The 24,708-nt window shown below is 54.5% G+C and overlaps 3 protein-coding genes and 1 non-coding gene across 8 annotated transcripts; 3 read left to right on the forward strand and 1 right to left on the reverse strand.

Moving 5' to 3' along the window:
- The first annotated feature begins 761 nt into the window (after positions 1-761).
- On the forward strand, positions 762-889 carry LOC129086721 (small nucleolar RNA SNORA33). The gene has a single exon (XR_008530842.1). It is a non-coding gene; the product is annotated as a small nucleolar RNA SNORA33 (small nucleolar RNA).
- Positions 890-8,696: 7,807 nt separating this feature from the next.
- On the forward strand, positions 8,697-15,882 carry SLC25A19 (solute carrier family 25 member 19). Of its 4 annotated transcripts, none has more exons than XM_054593236.1 (8): positions 8,697-8,746; positions 9,017-9,094; positions 9,874-10,043; positions 10,235-10,390; positions 11,723-11,893; positions 12,759-12,942; positions 13,580-13,710; positions 14,702-15,882. In XM_054593236.1, exons 3-8 carry the CDS (start codon positions 9,912-9,914, stop codon positions 14,882-14,884), a joined length of 957 nt encoding a protein of 318 aa, XP_054449211.1. In that variant the 5' UTR covers positions 8,697-8,746; positions 9,017-9,094; positions 9,874-9,911; the 3' UTR covers positions 14,885-15,882. The 4 variants fall into 4 exon arrangements, with proteins under 4 accessions (XP_054449211.1, XP_054449208.1, XP_054449209.1 ...); XM_054593233.1 differs by having other exon boundaries at positions 8,712-8,829; XM_054593234.1 differs by lacking the exon at positions 9,017-9,094 and having other exon boundaries at positions 8,712-8,829.
- A 1,513-nt stretch (positions 15,883-17,395) lies between these two features.
- On the forward strand, positions 17,396-21,287 carry MIF4GD (MIF4G domain containing). Its single transcript, XM_054593117.1, has 6 exons — positions 17,396-17,495; positions 18,477-18,608; positions 19,406-19,515; positions 19,722-19,877; positions 19,968-20,060; positions 20,650-21,287. Exons 2-6 carry the CDS (start codon positions 18,527-18,529, stop codon positions 20,875-20,877), a joined length of 669 nt encoding a protein of 222 aa, XP_054449092.1. The 5' UTR covers positions 17,396-17,495; positions 18,477-18,526; the 3' UTR covers positions 20,878-21,287.
- On the reverse strand, positions 21,288-24,671 carry MRPS7 (mitochondrial ribosomal protein S7). Of its 2 annotated transcripts, none has more exons than XM_054593116.1 (5): positions 24,584-24,671; positions 23,683-23,874; positions 23,513-23,576; positions 22,756-22,923; positions 21,288-21,901 (listed from the first exon to the last, which is right to left on the reverse strand). In XM_054593116.1, the coding sequence occupies exons 1-5, from the start codon at positions 24,628-24,630 to the stop codon at positions 21,680-21,682; spliced, it is 693 nt and encodes a 230-aa protein (XP_054449091.1). In that variant the 5' UTR covers positions 24,631-24,671; the 3' UTR covers positions 21,288-21,679. The 2 variants fall into 2 exon arrangements, with proteins under 2 accessions (XP_054449091.1, XP_054449090.1); XM_054593115.1 differs by lacking the exon at positions 24,584-24,671 and adding an exon at positions 24,367-24,483.
- Between the last annotated feature and the right edge of the window lie 37 nt (positions 24,672-24,708).

Below are 24,708 nucleotides of genomic sequence, written 5' to 3' on the forward strand. Positions count from 1 at the left end.
GGGCCCTCGGGAATGGCTTCGGGGTTTCCGCCTGGAGGTCCTGCAGGTTCTTACACTGTTTGCTCTCAGACGGCCTATCTGTTTTGTTGACAGTGTAAATCAGAGGCCCCCCTCCTCCCATACCATCTAACTGGTGTATTCGTGTGTGGGAAAGTATTGATTTCCCCTCCTGATTCTGATCTCACTGCCCTGCTGAACTATCAGGCTGTTTGAAGGGGTTTGGCAATGGAGGTCCCGGGACAGAACTGTGCGTCTCGTGGTTAGACCCCACGACTAGGCAAGCTCTGAGAAGTCCCGTCCCCGCCTCTCTTGCCCCCTGCACTGGAGCCAGCAGACAAAATCACTGTAATGCACAGTCACTGAGTCTGGGGGTGGAGGTGCTGTGCCCGTAGCTGAAATGCCGAGGACTCCTATCACAAAGTCATTCACATCTGTTCAGAAAGTCTTCTTTGGACAAAATTCGAAACATTTTGTTCTGCATAAGGAATACAAGCTCTTTTACAAATACTTTCTGTAAAGTTGCTCTTTCAAACACTTTTATAGCCTGAGAACAGTCACTTGTGGGGAGAGGTTACTTTTCTCAGAACAAAATGTCATGTCTGTCAGGATCACTATTAGCAAAAAAAAAAAAAAAAAAGGGCAAAAGCCACAAGCGTCAGAGAGCAGAGGAGAAGCTGGAGCCTTGCACCCAGCTGCTAGGCATGCGCATCGGCACAGCCTCTATGGGAAGCAGTGTGGCAGCTTCCTCAAAAATTAAACACAAGCCAGTCAGTATCTGCTTACCTGAATGTGTTTCTGCAGAAATTTAGAGAGAACTGGCAATAGTAAGGCCATGTTACGAGCCTTAAAGACACTGAAGTCCTTAAGGTCCCTGAAAATGGCTACAAAACAAAAACAAACAAACAAACAAAAAAAAAAACACAGAACTTCCATTTGACCCAGCAACCCCAATTCTGGGTGTTTATCCAAAATAATTGGAATCAGGATCTCAAAGATATTATTAACATTCCTGTATTTATTGCAGCACTATTCAGCCAAGATGTGGGAACAACCTGAATATCCATCAACAGGCAAATGGATAAAGAAAATCTCACACGCACACATGCACACACGCACACAGATACTACTCAGCCTTAAGAAAGTAATGGAGTACATGACCACACGGATGGACCTTGAGGACACCATGCTCAGCAAAATAAGCCAGTCACAGAAGAACAAAGAGCACACAGTTCCGCTTACATGAGTTGCTACAGCAGTTCCTAAAGGTCACAGAGCCGGAGAGCGGAGTGGCGGCTGCCACGGCCGGGCGAGGGGAGAGCGGGCGAGGGGAGAGCAGGCTCACCGACCCGCAGGCCGGCGGAGGTTGCAGCTAAGATGAAAAGCCCTGCAGACCTGCCGTGCAACACAGGCAACAAAGCACACTGTACACACGAAACGCAGGGGGGCAGGTCTCATGCCAAGTATTCGTACCCCGATACATTTTTAAAAAGATAAAAACATTGTTGGCTATGATATCAGGTTCTGGAACCTCACTGAAGAGGGAAGGCACACAGGAGGGGAAGCGGTGCTCCTCGCGAAGCTCCCCAGGGATCCCAATGCGGAGAGCCCCGCGCAGCCTCTCCTCCTCCTCCTCCTGGGGGGGGGGTGCGGACACCCAGAGGCACTGACGGGGTCTTGCCCACACCTTTGCCCAACCTTGCACAGCGTGTGTGGATCAGACCTGCAAGAACATTGTCTTCCTGCTCCCAATCTGCACCCCTCACTTTAAGAGTTAAAAACAAGGGGGCAATTGTATATTAAAAAACATCACTGATTGTTTTTCCTCTAGACCTTGGCATCCTTTTCTGGCCTGGAGAGCTGCTCTGAGCATCGGGAAGATGGCTGAGCTTCCCCGTCTGCGCTCTACTCTCAGGCTCTCAAGGCAGCCGCTGCGGCCGGAAGAGTGTTGAAGTCTGTCTCCGTCAGCTCGGGCCACCAGAACAAAACACCGTGGGCGGGGCAGTCCAAGGTCAAGGTGACGGCAGATCCCAATCTCCGTGCAGGCTCTGGTCCTGGCTTGAGATGTCTGCCCCCTCCTTGTGTCCCCGCCAAGGCGGAGCGCGCAAGCTCTGATTATAAAGGCACTCACCCGTCATAAGGACTCCACCTGCATGGCTCTGTCTAAAGCGAACGACCACCCGGAGGCCCCCTCCTAATACCGTCACTCTGGGGGCTGGGGCTCCAGCACAGGGATTTGGGGTGGGGGGCACAGCATTCGGCCCATGACAAAGTTCCTAGTCCTAGCTCTACACTCCACTGCCTCTGTAACCAATGTTCTGAGCTTGTTTTCCTCCTCATTTCATAATGGGATACAAGGCCTGACGGCCTTCGAGGGTTTGGAGCAGAAGCAACTAATACATTAAAATATCAAGTACGATGCAGGAAGCATGGTACTTACGACACTCAATACGTGCTTGTCTTCGTCCGTCCGTCTGCGGGAGGCAGGTTTGCTGGCTGCCATTTTCTCCCCTCCTCTTCTTCCTCCTCTCCTCATCCATAGTGGTATTAGAATGCTCAGTTTTTAGTTTGTACCTGGCTGCCCAGAATAAAGACCATCTCAGCCACTTGCGCATTTCAGTGCGGCCATGTGACTGAGTTCTGGTCAAGAGGACCCGAGCAAGCCTCCCGGGGCAGCTCCAGGTGCCTCCCCAGACCGCCTTCTCCTCGGTCCTTCCTCCGCCCCGATGCTGGGATCCCGGCTGCCGAACAGACTCAGACCCTGAGGACCGCGCCCTGGGATGGTGGCTCGGTGAACGGGAGAGAGCCCGCGCCCCGGGGAAGTTTTGGAGGCAGCTGCCAACCCAGCCCTGCACGGCTCACTCTGGACTTTGATGAATTGAAGCCACTGTTTCTGTGGGGTTCTGTCCCTTTTCTGGCAGCTGAATCTAATCCTGGAACCCCGCCGTTCATGCCCTCCTACCAAGGGTCCAATCCCTGCGTTTCTGGACATCTCTTGTTCTCCAGAGTTCAAGGGGCCTCAGAAGCAGGTGTATCCCTCAAAGGGTGCGCAAAAGCAGTCATCCAAAGGTGCCCCCGCCGTCTCTATTCAGCTCCCCTGCACGTGTAATCCCCACCCCCATTTCCCTGTCTATAAATACCTTCAGCGGTGGAAGCAGGTGTGGGAGGGGGAAGCCACCTCCCTCTGCGCCCAAGCGGGGTGCTGATCCTTCCATCTCTGCACTGCACGGGGTCTACAGAGCATTCGGAACACGCGCCTGTGCCAGGTGCTGGGGACACAGACTGATGAATCAGGACTGCACCAAACGCCAACCTTCCGGGAGCGCACGGCGTGATGTGCGGGACACGGAGCAATGGTCCTCTCCCAGGATGGGCAGGGGGAGGAGGACCAGACTTCGACAGGGTCAGGAATGGCTTCAGAGAGATGCTGGGGGAAGAATGACACATTGTATAGGCAAAAGCATATGGGAGGAAGGAAGGGAGGAAAGAAAAAAAAAACTATTAATGAGGACGTGGAGACATTGGAACCCTCACCCATTGCTGGTGCAAATGTAAAATTGCTGTGGAGACCAGTTTGATGATTCCTCAAAAAGCTAAACATAGAACTACCATAAAATCCAGTGATTCCACTGCGAGGCATATACCCAGAAGACCTGAAAATAAGAATTCAAACAGATGCTTGTATGCCACCGTCTGCTGCGGCATTATTCACAAAGGCCGAGAGGCGGGAACCACTTCAGTGCCCACCAAGAGACGAAGGCATAGGCAAAGCGCAGTCCACCTAGCCATGCAAATGGAACATTAGTCAGCCATGAAAATGACGAAGCTCTGCTACATGCCTCAAAGGGGATGAACCTTGAGGACATTATGCTCGGTGAAATAAACCGGACACAAAAGGACAGATACTGTATGGTCCCACTTCCGTGACATGTCTACAACAGGCAAGTCCATGGAGACAGAAAGTAGATTGGAGGTTACCAGGGGCTGGAGGAGAAGGGAAAGGGAAGTTATTGCTCAATGGGTTCAGAGTTTCTGTTTGACGTAATGAAAGAGTTTCCAAAACAGATAGTGGTGCCCAACATGGTAGACAGAATTGATGCCCCTGAATTGTACACTGAAAAATGGTTGAAACTGCAAATTATATATGTAATTGATTATAATGACACACACACAGAGCACACAGGCTCCCACATGTTGAGTTCCTGGAGGAGCAAACAGGACCAGAGGACAAAGGCCTGGGAAGTCCAGGGGAGCGGCACTGGTCGGTCACAGGTGTATAGATATTTAGCTTCATAAGAAACTGCCCGTGCCATCTGCACTCCACGGGCACTGGGTGAGGGTCCCAGCCTCGCCGCAGCCCTGCCACCATTTGGTGTCCTCCGTCTCCCTAATGCCAGCCCTTCTGGTGGGTATGTGGTGGCAGGCCATCATGGTTTTAGTTTGCATTTCCTTCTGACTAATGATGTTCACTTGATTATTGCTCATCTGTATCGTTCTTTGTGAAATGTTTGCTCAGGCCTCTCCCATAAGTCCCTAACTCGTTTATTGGGCTGTTCAATTTTTATTGTTCAGCTTAACATCCGGATTTGAGGTTCCCAGATGTAGTCATCATCGGTTCTGGTGGGACCAGCAGTCGTGGGGAAAGCCGTGGTCTGGTCTGCGGTTGACAGGCACGCCAGCCACTCCTCCGCGACGCAGATGCACCCACTCTCCCCTCCGGCACACGGGGGCCACGGAAGACCAGCCGCCCTCAGACTCAGCAGGAAATACTTTCTCAGGGAAACTCAGAGATGGGTGACGGGCGAGGCAGAGGGTCTGGTCAGAGAGAACCAAACGCTGAACGCCAGAAAGCTGGCAGCCTGGAGACCGCCCGGCAGACTTGGGAGCCTCTGCCTGTGAGTGGACAGGGATGCTTTGTAGCCTCTTTGTGTTTAGCTCTGCTGAGGAGAGCAACAGAAGAAAGTTGAAACGCGTCGGAAATCAGCTCTTGAAAGTTACTGGACGGTAAATCCTCTCTTTCTTTTTCTTTTTTTCCCTCGGTTAGTTCACTAGTGTTTGAGTCATTTGCTGAGTTAATCTGAAAGGACGAGAAAAGGAACTGGGTCAGAAGTGCCTCTGTCTTTGGCCCCTGCGGGCGGTCGGAACTTCCTCCAGAACCCTCCAGCAGTGGCTGGCGTTTCACGATTTCCTCAAACTCAAAGCCCCAATGTTTAAAAAAACAAGTAAATAAGAATGATGGACACTATGTCCACACAAAAACCTACACATGGATATTTATAGCAGCTTTATTTAATTGCTAAACTGCGGAAGCAACCAAGACGTGCTTCAATAGGTGAGCAAATGAACAAACTGTGTGATACATCCGAGCAGCGCACCACTGTGAAGAGAAATGAGCTTTCAAGGCACGAAAAGATAGGGAGGAACCTTTAATGCACATCACTAAGGGAAAGAGAGTCAGCTCCAACAGGGAAGAAGTTCTACTTTGTTCACTGCTCTATCCCCAGCATCTAAACCAGCGTCTGGCCATGCAGTTCCTCAATAAATAAATAAATAAATAAATAAATAACCAAATAAATAGCCAAATAGATAAATTATTTATTTATTTATTCGATTTTTTGGATTTTACTTATTTATCTTGAGAGAGAAGGGAAGGGAAAAAAACATCGACGTGTGAGATACATATATTGGTTGCCTCTCGCATGCCCCCAACTGGGGACCTGGCCTGTAACCCAGGCATGTGCCCTGGCTGGGAATCGAACCAGTGACCTTCTGGTTCGCAGGCTGGCACTCAATCCACTGAGCCACGCCAGGCAGGGCTCAATAAATATTTAATGAGGGAAAAGAAGTGATGGGAATCATAGTTCCTTCCTCGCGGCCCAAGTCATTGGAAAGGAGAAACAGGGAAGCTCGGATGATCAGCTGAGAGGTGGATCCCCAATTCAGTGTCTGTCCAAATGGGGGCCACCAACCAAAATGCTTATTCCCAGGCCATGACCTGCATTTCTAAATGAACGTCCCAAATGATTCTTGTTTCAGCCGAAGTTGAAGCCCTTGCAATGCTTACTAAAAATGTAGATTTTGTTTGTACTTGTGGTGGCCCAGAGGCAGCGAGGCATGGGCACCCTGGAGCTCAGCGCTGCACCCCCCTGCGCCACGCCCCCCCCCCCCCCCGTCTTTACAGATGGAGAAACTGCAGCACAAAGAAACAATGCCTTGCCGAAGAGCCACAGCAAGTCACCTCCTGGCTCTCAGGCCTCTTCTGGGTGGCATGGCGGACCACCCACTCAGGCAGGAAGAGCTTCTTCGCCTCTGCTGGAGGGTCATTGCCTGCGGCAGCTGATGAAGGCCAACTCCTTGTGCCAGGCCACAGAGGTAGCACTTACTCCCTCCCAGGACAAGGCAGGAGGCGGGGAAAGTCCAAAGGTGCTTTTAATAGCTCTGTTTAGGGTAAATGTTGATGAGGTCACAGAAGGATTCACTTCCCTAACCTGACGGGAACCGTTAGTTTCCTGTTTCTCTCTTCACATGATATGATTTGCTTAGAACATTTAACTTAAAATTAAATGACCAGATTTCAACTATGCAAAAACTAGAACCAGGTGTAAGACCAGGAAACTGGCGCCTGCCATCAATCTCTCTGCTTAGCTACCAGTTTGCCATTTGACCTTGGGAGACATTGGACACGCCGCCTAGTCCCTCTGGGCCCTGGCCTGGTCCTGAGTCTTTGCAGCTCTGAGACCTGTGGTCCTCTGAGTCTGGCTCAGTCTACCATTAGCCTGCAGCCAAAAGTCCTGCTGGCTCTTCCACTGGATGACCGTTGGAAGGCCACTGTGGCTCAGTTGGTTGCAGTGCCATTCCATAAACCAAAAGGTCGTGGGTTTGATTCCAGGTCAGGGCACATGCCTAGGTTGTGAGTTTGGTTCCCCATTGAGGTGTATGTGAGAGGCAACTGATCAATGTTTCTCTCTCATATTGATGTTTCTCTCCCTCTCTTTCTCCCTCCTTTCCCCTCTCTCTAAAATAAATAAATAAAATCTTTTTTAAAAAAGTGTATAACAAAATAAACCTCATTGATTAATAACCTTTGGACATACTAAGGAACCAATTATTTTGAAAACTGCTAAAGGTTAAGAATTACACATCTATCATACCTTACTTATATGAAATGTACGTCATGTAATCAATTAGCCAACAAAGGGATGTTCCTCTTCATAGGTATTCCAGCTAATAAAGCTGAAATGGTATCATCATTTACAATGCCTCATCAATGCAATGACCATCAGTGCTGAAAACATCACAAGATGAGAAACACGCAGGTGTTATGATCCACCTCATGAAAGTATACAATACCATACAAGTAATCTTGTAAAAAAAAAAATCAAACCTGATCTAATTAAACTTTTTAAATGTAACTACCAATATGCAGAGAACATAGGAGGGCAGAGGAAGATATTAAAACAATGCCGTGGGGATGCCACCCACAAGATCTGGACTGAGGAAAACTCTAGAGGACAAACTACCTGGTTTCTTAAAAAACAGAACAAGGAGAGGAAGGAAAAGAAAGAAAAACCGAAACGGAAATGAAAGAAAGTGCAAGTGAAAAAGAGGAAGAGGGAAACAATAGATTTAAAAAGACTTAAGAAATATATTAACCAGTTGCAATGTGTGATCTGGATCTCAATTCAGACAAACTTTTTTTAAATGACATTTATAGGCAAATCAGGAAAATGTAAATACTAACTTGGCATTTGGTATTAGGAAGTTATTGCTGATTTTTGGGGTATTTGATAGTTTTGGGGGAGGTTTTATAAAAGGAAATACTTGTCTTTTAAAGATACATTCTGAAATGTTTACTGGTAAAATCACTGGATGTCTGGTATTTACTTCAACATACTGTTGGAGGGGAAGGGGAAGGTAGGTACAAGTATAGAGGAAACAAGATTGACCATGAGTTGGTTAATCGTTGAGGAACGACTGTAGGTTGATACATTAGGCTATTTTCTCTACTTTTGTAAATGTATGAAATATTTTTAAGTTGTGTAATGTTTTTAAAATATGCGTCAAAATGATTGCACTAGTGTGAAAAATGCAATTTAAAAATCAGGAAGAAATACTGTCTTGTAAAACGCTGACGTTACTTGCCTGACAGCGGTAGGATGAGTCATTTCCCCCTTAATTTCTGCATCTTCTGTAATGTGTCTTTATGTTTCAACAACCGTAGGAGGATACAAAACCTCTATTTCTGCCGTCCCCTTCCTGATCTTAAAAACCCATCTATTCTTTCCCCCATATCCTCCAGGTTTTTACTAAGCTTCTCGGCATATTATCCGGGTTCGGGGACTAGAAGGGTTTTGAGGAAAGCGGGTCAAGTTTAGCACTCGCCAACCGTCAACCGCCTGCAGGGTGATCGCAACGACTTCGGAGTCCTGACTTCGGGATCAGCTTCCTTCCGTTGCAGGGGTAACATTCGCACACGCGCACTCCTCAGGACTACATTTCCCTGGAGGCTCTGCGCCTCGCAGGGGAACAGCTGCGGTAGCGAAGGACTACGTTACCCAGTGACACTTGTGGGAGGGGTTGTTCGGTAACAACTGTGCAACCATTGGTCCGGCCTTTGTCGAAAGTTGCACGATGATTGGTTCAAGGGCCCGTCAGTTACTTTCGACAGCCATTTATTTTTGCTGTTGACTGAGTGAGGCGGGCGGAGGAGAGCAGAGCTAGGGAAACCGGGCGGTGCCCTAGGAAGGGGGTGAGTGACCTCTACTTTCTCCCTCGTCGCGGTCTGTTCGGGGACCTGCACCCTCGTTCTCCGGAGGGAGCACACATGCGCAGGTACTGACGCGGGGGCGGGGACTGTACGCGCGTGTGTCTGCCTGACCTGAGAAGCCTCTTCGGGGACGCAGGATGCAAAACCCCGCACACACCTGGGGCACCTGGACACGTGGGTGTCCACCTCGCGGGGGTCTTTTCGGACTCTGGGAGCAAAAACACTCACGTGGACACCTGTGTTCACACGCAGGTACATCTGCAGAGACCTTTATTTGAACACACGCTCGGGACGGGGCACCTGCACCGCGCAGCACCTGGGGCTCCCGCAGTAAGAGAACGGGGCGGCTTCGGCAGCCTCACACACACCCCACGCGCTGCCTCTCACCCCAGCGCCCCCCTCCATTTTCTGCGTGCTGTGTTCTATATACCATACATATGATCCTATTTCATTTTTATTTTGTCCCTTTAGCTCAATGGCAAGGATTATTGGTATAAAGAAGGAAATTTGAACAACAGAAAAAGTAAAGCCACCACTGGACTTTCATGTTTTTAAGTCTTTAACCATTTTTAATAAACTTTTCACATATGGTTTTTTGCATGAGCCTGGCAGCAGTCTGGGCTAGGCAGGGTAGGCATCATTCCCGCTTTCCAGAAGAGGAAACTGAGCCCAGGTTAACGAAACCTGCCCAAGGTACATGCGAGAGGCAGAACTTGAATTCAGGCTTCTCGATCTGAGATCTAAGACTATGTCCAGCTATGCAGTCTGCTTATTTATAAAAATACCCTCTTCATTCCTCCCCTGCAGGGAACTGACCCTGCTTATTGTACCTTGAGCAGCCCCTGGGGTACCTGGGGAGAGGCTTTGCCTCTCAGCCACTTACCCGATGTTTTAAACTGCTCCTCCCAGGTGCCTGGGGAAAAGCAGCTTGAGTTAATGTCACAGTGAGTTAATGGGAAAGGCTGCTGTCCTCCTCTGAGGGAATCAAAGAAGGTACTAAAGCAGGCCCTGTTTTAGATGGCTGGGCAGGGAGCTGTTCTGAGGAGGTGATGCGTGAGCAGAGACCCTAAGAACTTGCTCTGGTATTTAATCCTGACTTTTGCATTTAGCTTGAAGCTGATGGACATTGTATGGGCCAGAGGCAGGGATGGTCGGCTATGACCCCAAGGCAGATGGCAGGAATATCTCCAATTTCGAGGTGGCAGTGGCTGGGTCTGTGTCTGGACTTGTCACTCGAGCCTTGATCAGCCCCTTGGATGTCATCAAGATCCGTTTTCAGGTACCCTTTGCCCTTTTTCTCCATGTAATGGACTAGAGGACAGGTTCTCTCTTTTCTTGCCAAAGCAGTTCCTCAGAGCTTGACATTCTGTGAAGGAGAAGCACTCTGTTGTCTTTGTTATCTTTCCTGAAATTTCTCTTTGTCACTCAGCCCTGCCCTTACTGTCCTGACCTTTTGATTTTGATTCCTAGCTTCAGATTGAGCGCCTGTCTCGCAGGGACCCCAACGCGAAGTACCATGGGATCCTGCAGGCCGCGAGGCAGATTCTGCAGGAGGAGGGCCCGGCAGCATTCTGGAAGGGACACATCCCAGCCCAGCTTCTCTCTGTAGGCTACGGAGCTGTCCAAGTAGGTGTCAGGGAACCGCCAGGCCCCGCGGTCCAGCTGCTCAGTGGAAGGAGCCCAGGGACGCTGCCTGGGGTCGGGCAGCAGGAGGCCAGCCTCACACTTCTCACAGGCCTTAGCTGGGAGCCCACCCAACAGACTGATGAGTCACACTGAGCTGTTCCACTGGCTTCCCACCCCTTGTCCCTGCCCCCGCCCCAGGGCCTGAGCACCGACTGAACAGGAGGTGCTGCCCCTGGGAGACTGTGACACCACAGCTGCAGTGGGGCTTGGCAAATGGTGGCACAATGCTTTTCACTTTCCAAAACAGCACTTTCACATGTGTGCTTCCTTTGACCTTCCCAGCAGCGCGGTGAGGAAGGTAGAGCAAGTGTTGTGTAGATCAGAGAGGTCAGGGGAGCTGCCGGGGCCCGCAGCCTGCAAGCGGTGGGTCTGGGGCCAGGATCCAAGTTCTGAACTCTTGTTTGTTCATTCTCCCACTGAGTGCTGGTTTATTTCACCGTGTATATACCACACGGCGAAGGGCCCTGTGCAGTGCTAACAGCGGATCAGGCCCCGTTCTACGCATTTTACCTCTGGTATCTCACAACAGTCCTTGGAGACAGGTTCACCCCAGTTTTACAGACGAGAAGACTGAGGCAGAGAGGGCTTGTGTAATGAACCCAACCAATGACACTGGCTAGAAAGTGGCAGAGCCAGGATTCCCTGCTGGGCAGCTGGCGCCAGAGTGGCCCGGCCTGCTCTTCCCCCGATGTCACAGCCATTTCTCGGGTCAGGTGCACACCGCGCTGATGCGCCCCTGCTGTCCTGTCTGTGCGCCCGGCACGCAGGCACTGCAGCGTGGCGAGGGTGAGGCAGCACGGCGGCTGTGCTCTCGGCCCGAGCCGTCCTGAGTTGGCTGGAGGAAATCTGAGCGTAAGGGGGATGACACTGCGGAATGCAGACTGTGTGGAATTCTCCCGACCGAAGTCCTGCCCCAGGACAGGACACTTCTCAGACAGCGTGGCTGCCGGTGGCACTGGAGGGGGTCCCCTGCCAAGGATCAGATACGACCACCTCCTCCCAGGTCTCAGGAAACTTAAGCTAATGCGTAGAATTTTGTGATACAAAGTTTTTCTCAATTATTTTCTTAACACTTTGAGCATTTGGCTCAACTTCAGCGGAGCATAAAATGGCACCTGAGCAGCCTGAAATTATGTTTATTGTGTTCTGTCACTGCTCAGAGAGATTATTTCTGTGTCCCTCAGACTGGGCCCCACTTGGGTCATGGGTCATGGGTGATAGGCGGTCTATTTGGGCGGTGCTTATCAATGACCTTGTCACGCACTCTTGCAGTTTTTGTCGTTTGAAATGCTGACTAAGCTGGTGCACAGAGCCGGTGTGTGCGATGCCCGCGACTCCTCCGTGCACTTTGTGTGCGGCGGCCTGTCTGCCTGCGTGGCCACCCTCGCCGTGCATCCCGTGGACGTCCTCCGCACCCGCTTTGCAGCCCAGGGTGAGCCCAGGGTGAGTGGCCCGGCCTGAAAAGGGGCACCCGAGTACCAGTAGGTGGCCCCGGAGTTGGGGCTCTTCTGAGAGGGAACAAAGCTGGCATAGGCCGGGGAACCGTGCTCAGCACGATGTATGGTGCTCACAGCCTCACGGGGAGCCCACACCTCCAGGGGGGAATCAGAACAAATACAAAACAGTGGGCTGGACAGGGAAGGCAGCTGGAAATCTGGAACATGAGACTTGAGATCAGATTGCCATATTATTTTGAGAATTTTTTTCAAAGATTTTGTTTATTTATTTTCAGATAGAGAGAGGAAAGGAGGGAGAAAGAGAGGGAGAGAAACATCAACATGTGGTTGCCTCTCGCACGCCCCCTACTGGGGACCTGGCCCGCAACCCAGGCATGTGCCCTGACTGGGAATCGAACCAGTGACCCTTTGGTTCGCAGGCCGGCGCTCAATCCTGCACGCATCCATTTCCTCTGCAAGCACTGCCTGCCCTTCTGTGTTGGCTGTGATCCTCGGGGGACTAGTCCCTGTCAGGCACACAGGCCGCCTCCTCCTGTTGTAGCCGTTACACCGTGTTCCTGTGTTCTTTTGTGTGGGTGTGCTGTAATGTATGTGCCCAGTCATCTGAGGGTGGATGTCACGGCTTCTGCTGTTTCGCAGGAGGGCACGCGCTTTGTGCACTCGTGCAGATGCATCAGCCATGTAGATAGCTGGAAGGGGAGTCACTAGGAACGCCCACGGTTGGAATTTTTGTCCAGCATGTTGTTCGTCCTCTCGGCAGGAGTAGTCACGCCCCCGGTCGTGGCGTGGGGGCGTACATGTGGTGGGCTGTGTCCTCACTGCGCTCACTCGAGCTGTGTGTGTGCTCCCAGGTGTATAAAACCCTGAGGAATGCCGTGGCCACCATGTACAGGACCGAAGGCCCCTCGGTCTTCTACAAAGGCCTGAACCCCACCTTGATCGCCATCTTCCCCTACGCCGGTTTCCAGTTCTCCTTCTACAACTCCCTAAAGCACGCGTACGAGTGGGTCACGCCAGCCGAAGGAAAGAAAAACGGTGAGACAGCCCCCGCGCAGAAGGGAACCGAGGCCCCTTTTCCGCCACACGCCTGAGCCGTAGCGTCCCTTTCTGAATCCCGCAGGAAATAGTTTTCCTGTCTGACACTCAGACCCCACAGGCCTCTGAGGCCGGCTCTGAAACGCGACCCCTCACAGATGCCCTTCTCTCTCCCAGCCCTTGCCGCACCTGTCAGTGGCATCAGCGACATTTATTTTCAGCTGCTGGTCATGGTGTTCGTTTTGTCTGAGGTCCCGCGTGCAGACTGCCTGCCTTTGGTTGTGTGTTTTACGTGGTTTTTGTTATGGAAGGAGGTGGAGGAGGAGGGGCCTCCTGTTTGCTCATCAGCCCAAACTACGTGGCACCGCAGAGCCGGGCCCCTGCGGCCTCCAGCGGGGGCAGTGACTAGTAAAGGCCCAGGCCGGTCCTGCCCCCAGCCCACCCTGCGTGCCGTCCCTTGTCGTTCCTGCCAGAAGGGGCTGTCTGGTTCTCTCTTTCCTGGATTAAAATCCTCTGGGAGCAGGCATGTTTGTGGGTTTTTTTTCTGTGGTGCAGGACGGAGCTCATGACCTTGACGTTGCCTACCCTCAACTGCAATTTTCTCATTTTTCCCCTCAATCCCACTTTTCTGGGTCAGAAAACCTCAAAAACCTGCTTTGTGGCAGTGGAGCTGGAGTCATCAGCAAGACCCTCACGTATCCCCTGGACCTCTTCAAAAAACGGCTGCAAGTCGGAGGGTTTGAGCGGGCTCGAGCTGCCTTCGGCCAGGTGAGCTGGCCCTGCAGGCGGCCCCGGCCCTCGCCCCTCGCTGGAGGGGTGGCCTGTGGGGGAGAAGGGCAGGGCACAGAGGGAAGGCGAGCTCCAGCTGAACACCAGGCCTCGGAGCTTGGGCTTGGCTCTTCACAACGTCACTGCCGTTGTCATTGGGAGATGCTGGTGCCTTTGGAGGGGAGCGCGGTGTGTGGCCACCTAGGATGGCCAGGTTAGAGGGGTGGCGCTGTGCAGGCTAAGATCTAATGAGTCCTGGCTGGGAATCTTCTTTGATTAGACAGTCGTCCTGATATGCCAAGGTTGTAGGTTCAATCCCCAGTCAGTGCACATATAAGAAGCAACCAATGAATGCATAAGTAAGTGGAACAACAAATCATTATCTGTCTGTTTGTCTTGCTCGCAAATCAATAAATTAAAATTAGCCCTGGGTGGTGTAGCTCAGTGGCACAAACGTTCAATTCCCAGTCAGGGCACCTGCCTGGGTTGCAGGCCAGGTCCCCAGGTGGGGGCGTGCAAGATGTAGCCGATGTTTTTCTCCCTTTCTCTCTCCCTTCTCCTCTCTCTAAAAATAAATAAAATATTTTTTTAAAATAAAAATAAATAACTAAAAAAAGAGATAATTAGAGCCAGATCCAGATCTGCTTCCTAAAGGGGGCTGAGTGGGATGGGGTGGGGGGCCAGGGGCCTCTGTGAGGAGGGTCCTGAGCCCTCCCTGGGTCTGTTCGTGCCGCAGGTGGCGGGAGCCTCCTGGGCAGGAAGGAGCTCTGTCCAGTGCTGATTGCTTGGCACTTCGATGGTTCCATCCGAATTAGCCCACTTGAAAGAGAAAGAATGAGGTTCACTTTTTCTCTTTTTAATACCCATTCCTTCATCCAGCAAGTATTTCTGGGGAGCTCTGATGTGCTAGGCATTGTGTTGACAAAGCAGTGGAGCCCTGTCCATGTTGCAGTCACCTCCCCCTCAACCTGAGCCACCTCCCTCTCCCCAGGTCCGGAGCTACCAGGGCCTCCTGGACTGCGGCAGGCAGGTGCTGCGGGAGGAGGGCGCGCAGGGCTTCTTCAAGGGCCTGTCCCCCAGCCTGCTGAAGGCCGCCCTCTCCACCGGCCTCATCTTCTTCTGGTACGAGTTCTTCTGTAACCTCTTCCACCACATGAAGACGACACACAGCTAGCCTTGGGGGCCAGAAGGTGGCCTGAGGTCTCTCAGGAGGCGACCTGAAAGAAGTAAGACTTGATCTGCAATCTCTTGTTGTGCTGAGAGGTGCTGCCTGGCCCGCCCCCCGTCCGGCCAGCTGCCCGGAGCGTTAAGAGCCCTGGGGAGCAGGCCACAGCCTTGATCCGACCAGCGTGGGAGCCCCCACAGGGCAAGGGCTTCCTCCCTGCGTGGGCCCAGCGGGCATGGGGGACGTGGTCTGTGGGACCCCGGCCCCTCCAGGCAAGGAGCTTGAAGCCCCCTCTCCATCTCGCTTACACTCGAAGGGGAACAGCCGCTTGCATCCTGCGCTTCTAGCCCAGCTGCCCCAAGAGCTCTCCTGGGTGGGGCTCCAGCCTAGGGCGAGGGCTGGGACTTGCCAGTGGCAGGGGTCTGGTCCCCACACCTGGGCTCTGGTCCCCACCACCTCGTTTAATAGACATTTAAGCTAAAAGCACATTCCTTACCTTACCCCTCTGCCTTCCCTCCTAGGTCACATTGCTCCTGGACACTGATTGTTCCCAACCCTCCCCAAAGTCCACTTTCTCAGTAGCTGCAGCCCTCAGGCAGCTTTGCTGCTAGTTCTGGGGAGGAATCCAAGCTGAACTTGGCCACTTTCTAACCCCCACATTCAGAGCTTCCTGTCTGTAACTGCTCGCCTTGGGGTCCTCGCTCCCTGAGCAGGACTCATCTTGCCCCGGGGGCTCTGGGGAAAGCAGGCACAGCAGGAAGTGGGGGCTGTGTTGAGGGGGAGGTGCGGGAAAGCAGCGGCCCTTTTCCCCAGCGCACCTAGGGCAGCCCTCCTGGGTGGCTGGGAGCTCACAGCCAAGTCAGCTGGCGTCCGCTGCCCCCTCAGCATCCTCTCCGGCTCGGCAAGTTGCCGTGTGTCCACTCTGTAGCCCCAGAAGGGCCACAGCTCTGATGCAGCCCATGAATGGGGTGGTGGAAGGAGGGGGTTGGGCAGACAGGCGGTGCCCAGGAGAGAGGTCGGGGCACAGGAACCAACAGCGGGTGGCCAGATACTCATCTAGGCACCAGGCGAAACTTCAGTTAGGGGTCTGAGAGAAGACCTGTGGAACTCGGCCACCGCCCTCCTCTTCCAGGTCAGCCCAGCCCCGCGGGGCCCTTGGCCCTGGGGGTTGGCTCTGGGGGGGGGGCCAGGAGGGAGGGGCACCAGAATCCCCGGCTGGCCTTGCCCGTGCACCGCCCCCTCCCCAGGCTCTGACTCCAGGCTGTGCTCTGGCAATCGAAGGCCCGAGCTGGAAGCAGGCCTGGTGTGGGTGTCTTGGCTCTTGTTCTCCACGAGCCCGGGCCCCCTCTCTCGTTACTATTTTATCTCTTGTCTGGGGCTTTGCGATTGGTTGGGGACCCCGAATCCTGGAGCATGCCTGCCAATTATGAAAGTCCGTGGCTGGAGGGCAGGGCACGCCAGCACCCGGGGGTTTTGGGCACTTAAGGCCTGGGTTTGGGACTGCGGCGGGGCAGCTGCCTTAATGTATTTTTAAAGAAATTCCATTGAAGTAAACTCTATTTTCTTCATCTCTCCTGCTCACTGGTTTCTTTTGCTGCGGCTGAGGGTTCTCTTCCTCATCCATGTTCTGGTGACCGCTTTGGCCTCTCCCCTAACAGGAGACCACAGTCAATACTTCCTGCCTAAGCGAAGGGAGGAGACAGTCCCTTCGCAGCCCCCTTTGTATGCCCTCCTGCAGCCTGGGGCCGACCTCAGGCGTGGCCCTGCCGCTCTGCTGGGTGGGCCGCCTAGAAAGACGCTGCCAGGGCTTCGCTCAACTTCAGGGTCGCTCCAACACCTGCGGGTTGCAAGTCCGCAACTAGAACCCCTTCCCCATTGATTTTCAACTCATTTTACCAGGATCCTTTGTATTTGCAGTAGGAGAGGAGGTTAGTGGGATTTGATTCAGCCCATTACCCACCATCCCATCCCCCCTTTCCTCTCCTTCGGGGGGCGGAGAACTCGGCCACACACACACCTGTGAAGTCCTCCTCCGGCCACCCTCTGCCCTACCCCCTAGCTCCCTGTGGCCTCCCGGGTTCGGGCCACAGTCCCCGTGGCTCGTCCCTCGCCGCGCGTTCCCGCTGAGTCGCCTCTTCTGACCCTGCTCCAGCTGCGCGTGTGGCGGGGAGAGGCGGGATGCCACCGTTTAAGACCCAGGGCTTCATGTGGGCGGAGCAGGAGGTCCGACCCAGCGCCGGCGAGCCCCGAGCAGGCCGGGGGCGAACCGGGTGAGGAGAGAACAGGGGCAGCGCAGCGGTGTCATCGAGGTCCCACCGAGGTCCCACGCGGCCCTGCCTGGCTTCCCTTGCCGGGTCTCCCTTGCCGGGGACCTCGGGGCAAGCCGGGTGGCAATGGCAGCGTCACCGGCGCTCCAGCAGGTGGCGCCGGCGACGCGGGCCCGCCTGGGCCCCGGGCAGGCCCCGCCCCTCCACAGGCCCCGCCCCAGCGCCGCGCTAGGAAATGACCTAAGCCGCGGCGAGGCGCGCAGGGTCTCAGAAGCGGCACCGCGGACGCGGGTCGCGCGCGTCATGCCCGCTGAACGGCCTCCGGGCACGCGGGCGCGGCACCAGGCCGGCAGGTGGGTCCTGGCGCTCTCGCCGCTTCTCCCTCCCGTAGGACCGCGGATGGCGGTTTCTGCTGCCGGCCCTGCACCAACGGGAAGGGCGTTCTGGGCTTAGGGAAGAAGCTGCCCAGGTGTGGAGACCCCTAAGGTCGCTCCTTTGACCATTGACCAGGGGAAAGGCACTGAGTCCAGAGAGGGGGCTCCAACCAGGACTGCCTCCGAGGACATCTCTGCCCGCCCCGCTCTTTAAGAGGAAGGATCTAGAAAGGAGCTCAGGAATTGGGAGTCCTGAGTGGCCAGAGGCGGGTTTCTGCCACTTTGGAGGCCAGTTTAACCAGTTCGTCCCGGGGAGAAGCTGGCCAGGACAGGGGAGTTTGGGCTCCCAACAGACAGGGCGGCAAAGAAGACTTCCACCCACCCACACAGGTCGGCGCCAACCCGCGGGCTGGAGGAGTGTGTTCCGTGGACTGAGAAGGACTCTGTCCAAAGCTGTGGCAGTGGGTTGGCGAGAGGGACTTGGAAGCCAAACCCCGCTGGGGCAGCTGCGCGCTTCTTGGAGCCCCCAGCCCTCTCACTGGCCCAGAATCTTGCTGGGCCAGCAGCTTGCAGGCCGGTTTACATAGGCAGGGCAAGTGTCTAATATGCACCTACCCACACCCCCAGGCCAGCGCACCCCGCCGCATGGCATCCACCGCTGGCGTCAGCTGAGAATTACTCTGCGTCCTGTTGGGACGGGAGGGTAGGCCCTTTCACCCTTCATCTTTTGGCTGTTCTGTAATCCCAGACGCTACTGGGGTTCCTAAACTAAGCAGCAGGTGCCCAGTCTCCACCAGAAGCCAAGCTTGGTAGGCACTCAGCCAGCCACCAAGTGCCAAGGACTGCCCAGAAGTACCTGACCCAAGCGCTGGCCAGCCCCACTCGGGGCCTGCATCCTGGGAACCCCAGCCCCGCGCTCCATAGCTGAGGCCTCCGCCTTCACCCCCTCCTCCTCCCCAGGTGCTGTCACTAATCCCGCCCCAGTAAAGAGCTGCTGGGGCTGGGTGGTCATGGGGGAGCCTGGGAAAGAGGAGTATAAAATCCAGTCTTTTGATGCAGAGACCCAGCAGCTGCTGAAGACAGCACTCAAAGGTGAGCATGGGGAGCCCTCCTGAGCCTGGGTCTGGAGCTGCAGGCAGGGGGCCCCCCCAGGGGAGAGGACTGGAGGACTGAGCCTTCCGCCTGGGAATGTCTAGCCCTCTCCCCCCACCCCCGTTCGATTTCTGTGATTGGGAGTCAGCAACATAACTCTCAAACCGAAAGGCTACACACAGGCCAGGTTTGGGAGTGTGAATCAGAGTCACGTCCCAGACCATAAAGCCTTTTTTGGGGAAGTATAGGTGCCCATGGGGAGGGGGGCACAGAAAGCAGCTCCTGCCCTTTTGAGTCCTCACGTTGGACCTGGTGTCTGCGTTGCTGCAGGCAGCTCTCCCGAACCGGCCGAGCTGCCTGACGCAGGACAGAGGAGCTAGAGTCACTGCCTGGACCAGGGCCTGCCCGCAGCACTCATGGCAGGGGTGTGACTCGGCTAACGAGCAGCAGCGCCCACCACGTGCCAGGCCAAGCCTGTGCGCTTCACGTCATGAGAACACTTTCTCCTGTAAAATTGCCGTCAAAAACGGTTACTCAGTGCTCCTTCCTCATCCTAGTGCCAGAGACGTAACCTGAAAACTGAGCACTCTTTAGATTAGTCTACAGCCTCACACCCTCCCCGTTTCCTCTGAGGGGGCCGCCGGAGCCGGTGCTGCTCCTGAGCGGTTACTCCTGTGTTTCTGGTCTCCTTAAATGACATGAAAGGGTGTAATGGGAGTGCCCATCCTTCTTAGGAGCAGGTGGAGACAATTGTGGTAATTAAGCAGCTCGAGACTGCCTGCCTATCTTTACCCCAGATCCAGGTGCCGTGGACTTGGACAAGGTGGCCAATGTGATTGTGGACCATTCTCTGCAGGACTGTGTGTTCAGCAAGGAAGCAGGACGCATGTGCTATGCCATTATTCAGGTTGGGTAGGGCCGGCGGAGACAAGGGGAGACGTTTTGAGGAAGGTGCTTCAGGAGTGGGCCAGGATGTAAAAGACTCCCCTTCGAGGCAGAGGCAGGAGCAGGACAGGAGGGTCCTCAGCCACGGAAGCTTTGGGTGGGGGTCGTGACAGCGCCACTCCTCTCTCCCTCCACCCCCACTCTCCACCCTCTTTCTCCTGGTCACAGGCAGAGAGCAAGCAGGCAGGCCAGAGTGTCTTCCGGCGTGGACTCCTCAACCGGCTGCAGCAGGAGTACCAGGCTCGGGAGCAGCTGCGTGCCCGCTCCCTGCAGGGCTGGGTCTGCTACGTCACCTTTATCTGCAACATCTTTGACTACTTGAGGGTGAGGCTGCGGTAGCCACCCCGTGCGGCAGAGATGGCCTGTCTCCTGAGGCCACTCGGCCAGCGCTTTGACCCCTGCTTCCCCCCACAGGTCAACAACATGCCCATGATGGCGCTGGTGAACCCCGTCTACGACTGCCTCTTCCGGCTGGCCCAGCCCGACAGTCTGAGCAAGGAGGAGGAGGTGGGTGGCCTGGCATGCGAGGCTGCGGAGTGGGCAGACTTTAGTTCGGCTCCGAAGACCAGCCCAGTGTCCACGGAGGCTTTGAGGGCACTGCTTTTGGGGCAGGAGCCTGGTGGGGGCAGTTAGGGCCTGTCACGGTTACAGGACAAGCTGCCAGGTCTGGAATTTATCCAGAACAGAGAGCTGCCTAAAGCTACTGGCTCAGAGGCCTCCCTCCAACAGGAAAGCCAACCTCTAATAGGAACGGCGGGAGCCTTGGCTGGCTGTGGACACACAGACAGAAACCAAACCAGGGTCAGGCAGTGTGTGTGTGTAGGGGGGAGGTAGAAAGTGGGTGAAGCAGCAAGCAGTTGGGAGACAGGGCCCGAGTCCAGCCTGGCCTCGATGAAAGACCTTAGGCAAGTGCCTGAACTTGCTTCCTTTCACGGAAGATGTGGGTGACACCCACTAGGTGGGGTGAGGATGAAGTGAGCGAAGTGCGTGTCTGGGGCCGAGCACGCTGCCTGGCACACGGCCGGAGCCAAGTAAATGGCTGCTCTGTGCGATGTGCTGGCCCCGACCGGGAGCTCACCTCCCACGGTCCCTGCAGGTGGACTGCCTGGTGCTGCAGCTGCACCGCGTTGGGGAGCAGCTGGAGAAGATGAACGGGCAGCGAATGGATGAGCTCTTTGTCCTGATCAGGGATGGCTTCCTGCTCCCAACCGGCCTCAGCTCCCTGGCCCAGCTGCTGCTGCTGGAGATCATTGAGTTCCGGGCAGCCGGCTGGAAGACCACCCCGGCCGCCCACAAGTATTACTACAGCGAGGTCTCTGACTAGGCCGCCCGATCGGGCTTCCCGGCCGGCAGCGCTGGCCTTTCCTCTACCCGCCTCCCAGCCTGGCCGCGCAGTGCCTGCCTCTCCCCAGTGCTTCTTCCCTCCAGGCTTTCAACGGGTCCCGAGAGGTTTCCCACCTAGCGGGTGGTCCTGCTCTAAGCACCTTCCCTCCTCCGCCAGGGATTGGGGAAGACACCACACAGACCTGCTCCCCTGCCCACCCCACAGTCCTCCCTCTCTGCCCCACCCAGGGGGTTACACAGCTTCTTAGTGCCTCAGTCTCCTGTCTGTAAAGTGGTACCCATAGCCATTGGTAGACGTTTTGGAATGTCCAGAAGCAGAGAGGCAGAGCACAAGTCACTCCCGATACTGCTTTTGATACATTTTGTATGAAGACTTTGGACACAGGTGTATTTCCTGTAGTCGCTTTTAATGAGTGGCAGCACCGTATCACATGCTCCAGTTCAGGGCGAGAATTTTCTAATAAATCTTTCCGATATGAAAATGCTTCCTTTTGTCACCCAAATGTCCACCTTAAGCAGAGGGAAGAGAAGGCAGATGGGCCCTCAGACTCTTGGGGGACTACCAAGTCCATACGTTGCCTCTTCGCAAGGAGACGGGGCAGGGAGAGCAAGCTCTAGCCCACAAGGGAAGGACTAAAGCAATAAACATACTGCTCTGTCCTTCCTGTGCGGCCTGCCTGTCCTTAGGAACCACGTCCTCCAGCCCAGGCAGTTTCCATGAGCGCTGCCTCACGCTGCCTCTAGCGGCAGAGCCCTGGGCTCCTCCGGGAGCCTCCCCGCCCCTACCACCAGCGGTAGTGGGCCAGCGCGCGGTTGGCCTCAGCCATCTTGTGCATGTCGTGCTTCCTTTTGATCACAGGGCCCTGGTTGTGAAAAGCCTCCAGCAGCTCACGTGACAGCTTCTCTGGCATCAGCATCCGCCGGTGCTTCTTCTCCCTGCACTCAGTAATCATCCACTTCATGGCCAGGAAGCGACGCCGCCGGTCGGATAGCGGCACAGGGACCTGGCCAAGACAGGACACGGGCAAGTTGGTCCGAGAACTGCCAGGGCTGCAGCCCCCTTCCTCCACAGGCTGCCCCTGGGCCGGCCCGAGCAAGGCTCCTGAGGAGAGGGGCCCGTCTCTTCCTCTCGGAGCTTCCCTCGCCCCTGGGTGACATCAGTATAGCTGACGTCCGAGGCATTCAGGGAGCACACGCTCATTAAGCACTGACCTCTTGCACCTGTAAATGAACGCTCAGCCATGTTGATAAAAGCACCAACTGGGAAAAGCCCCATCAGCTGGGGCCACTTAGCCCACTCAGATGAGGGATGCCTCAAGATGAGACCCCCTTGTCCAAGAATCATTTTCCAAGCCCTACTATCACGCCAGACCCTAGGGACACGGACATTAATGAGAAAGTCTCTACTCTTATGAAGTTTACACTGAAAAAGGAGAAGATGAGAATACCCACTTATGACAATGAAGTATAATTAAATACTATAATGGAACCACCCAGTTCAGCTCAACAAATGGTGATGTAGCATTTAACTTGTAATTGATGTTTCGCTGGACACTGGTGTATAAAGATAAGGTCTACACAAAGTCCCTCACCATGGGAAACTGACGGAACGTAAGATGCTGGGGGACGGAGGTGTCACTTGGATACTACTTTGTCCTCTGCCGTTTTCTACCTGACATTTTAACACTATGGGGCTCAGATGACCAAATCCTGACAGTTTCTGGTCCCTAGAAAGCTACCAATCTTGGTCAACTCTGGGCCCTCCCATCCACAAGAACCTCTCACCCCCACCCGCCCACACACATACACCCACCGTTACACATGGGGCAGCCCTGCTTTCCCTGCTCTGACCACTCACCTGGTAGAAATGGCCACCCTTGAGGATGGGTACCAGCCCAATCACAGGCTCACAGTTTTTCAGTGCTTGGTGGAAGATGGTGTAGGGGTTGCGTTCAATGGTCGCCTGTTCCTCCGAAGAAGCGGCGTGGTACTTCTCAAACTGCTTCCTTTTCACAGCTTCCAGAGTCTGCAAAGGGATACAGTGGAAGAGGATGCCCCAGGTTCCCTGACGGGCTGACCTGGCCGAGCCAGTGCCCGCCCTTCACTCCCACTCTCAGGCTCTTCTGCATCAGTGCAGCTCCTCCACAGCACTTTTTAAAAATCCTCTCCCAAGGATATGTTTATTGATTTGAGAGAGAGAGGAAGGGAGGAGGTAGAGGGAGAAACACTTTGGGGTCAAACCCACAACCTAGATACGTGCTGATGGAGAATGGACCCTAAAGCCATAACCTTTTGGTGTCTGGGGTGACGCCCCAACCAACCAAGCCACCTGGCCAGGGCTCCCCAGCACTTCCAAGACAAAAGTTCTTAAGCGCCTCCCTCTTTCCTACACCAGGACAGGAAGAGCCGGCTAGGATTGGGCGGGCGGGGGCGGGGCGTGGAGGGGATTGTAGCTGTTGACTCCTGCAAGGCTTCATTAAAGCCCCACCCAACACAGACAAACAGGGAAGTTCATTTTAATGACAGGCATATGAATCCATTCTTTTCCATGCTAAACCGAAAGAGCTAACTGTGAAGCTACAAGAAAAAGATGAAAGGCAAGAGGTACTATTCACCTTTGTCATGAGGGATCTGGCCAGCACTTTGTTTCCGCCTTTCATCATCATGTTGGTGAATTTACTTCAAGGAGAAAAACATGTTTAGCTTTCTAAGGCTGTATCACAGAATCCTTATTGTAGACCCTCCCCGGTATTGTCCCAGTGGAACAAAAGTGTTTCCATCTAACCTGATCAGTGGGTCTTCAAACACAGAGCTTGTTTTCATCGCTGGGGCAGCTTTGATAAGCTGAGTCTTTCTGAGCTCCCGCTCAAACTTCTGTTCCTCAGTCAGCTCTGCCAAGGGCTTGCGGTAATATTCCTTGTCGACCTGGGGATCTCTGTATTCAGGGCCATAGCGGCTCCACCTCACCTGGATTAGCCTTGGAGAGGGGGAAGAGGAAGAGGCGGGCAAAAGCTGACTGCACAAGTGAAAAGGCTTGACTTAATAATAGACGTGTTTGCCAACGGACCGACTAGCGAGCGGCGCGCAGACCGCTAGCCAACCCTAAACCGCGGTAATTCTGGCTCTGGCCCCCAAAGGTAGGAGGACCTACCCCAAACAGGCTGGTAAAGTCTCTCCAGTGCCAACGATAAGAACACATTCCTGAACCTCAGGGTGGACGCCTGCCTATGCATGTCTACCCCCAATTCCCAACACAGAACACCCCAACTCTGAGCTTTAGCAAGGATGCATTTTCAGCTCAGAATTAGAGCCCCCTCAGGTAGGGGGACAGTCATCAAGTCTTCAGATTAGCTCAAAGACACGCAGCTACTTAAGAGCCTTGGGCCCAGATGCCCCCGCACGGCTTTCCTTCCCACAGGTCTCTCCATGAAGACCAAAGCGGCCCGCGAGCTGACCGCCGACCTCTCACCCTGGAAGCCGCAGAACAGTGCTGCGTACGCCCAGTGCTAGGTCCGACCACCCTCGCACTGTCTTCACCAGGGGGGCAGCCATCTTGGTTTGCCACGAGGACCCCATACGAGCTGCCCTCGGCGTGCCTGAGCGACTGACGAAAGAGAAGGGAAAAGCTCCACAGGGTCCTAAGTCTGCGCATCACCCCATTAATCTGGGCGTTAAGAGTCTCTCACCCCGAGGTCCAAAGGGAAGAATCAAAAGGAAACACTCGCCCTCCCATTTTCCGTCGCACTCCGGCGCGACCCTCGGTGGCAGCGCTCGTTCCTCTCAGGCCCCCATGCAGGCCCCGCCCCGGCTC

Source organism: Pteronotus mesoamericanus, unplaced genomic scaffold (genome assembly GCF_021234165.1).
Source record: "Pteronotus mesoamericanus isolate MK-2021 breed Mesoamerican mustached bat unplaced genomic scaffold, CSHL_Meso_final scaffold_408, whole genome shotgun sequence".
NCBI classification, from domain to species: Eukaryota; Metazoa; Chordata; class Mammalia; order Chiroptera; family Mormoopidae; genus Pteronotus; species Pteronotus mesoamericanus.

What these genes read in the sequence shown, in the direction of transcription:
- SLC25A19 (XM_054593236.1), top strand. Translation starts at nt 9,912, where the DNA reads ATGGTCGGCTATGACCCCAAGGCAGATGGCAGGAATATCTCCAATTTC. An exon ending in TAGGCTACGGAGCTGTCCAA is followed by an intron (nt 10,391 to 11,722) that starts GTAGGTGTCAGG and finishes GCACTCTTGCAG; the next exon opens with TTTTTGTCGTTTGAAATGCT. An exon ending in AGCCGAAGGAAAGAAAAACG is followed by an intron (nt 12,943 to 13,579) that starts GTGAGACAGCCC and finishes TTTCTGGGTCAG; the next exon opens with AAAACCTCAAAAACCTGCTT.
- MIF4GD (XM_054593117.1), top strand. Translation starts at nt 18,527, where the DNA reads ATGGGGGAGCCTGGGAAAGAGGAGTATAAAATCCAGTCTTTTGATGCA. An exon ending in TGTGCTATGCCATTATTCAG is followed by an intron (nt 19,516 to 19,721) that starts GTTGGGTAGGGC and finishes TCCTGGTCACAG; the next exon opens with GCAGAGAGCAAGCAGGCAGG. An exon ending in GTCTGAGCAAGGAGGAGGAG is followed by an intron (nt 20,061 to 20,649) that starts GTGGGTGGCCTG and finishes CGGTCCCTGCAG; the next exon opens with GTGGACTGCCTGGTGCTGCA.
- MRPS7 (XM_054593115.1), bottom strand. Translation starts at nt 24,473, where the DNA reads ATGGGGTCCTCGTGGCAAACCAAGATGGCTGCCCCCCTGGTGAAGACA. An exon ending in ACTGTTCTGCGGCTTCCAGG is followed by an intron (nt 23,875 to 24,366) that starts GTGAGAGGTCGG and finishes CCCCTCTCCAAG; the next exon opens with GCTAATCCAGGTGAGGTGGA. An exon ending in AGGGTGGCCATTTCTACCAG is followed by an intron (nt 21,902 to 22,755) that starts GTGAGTGGTCAG and finishes TGTCTTGGCCAG; the next exon opens with GTCCCTGTGCCGCTATCCGA.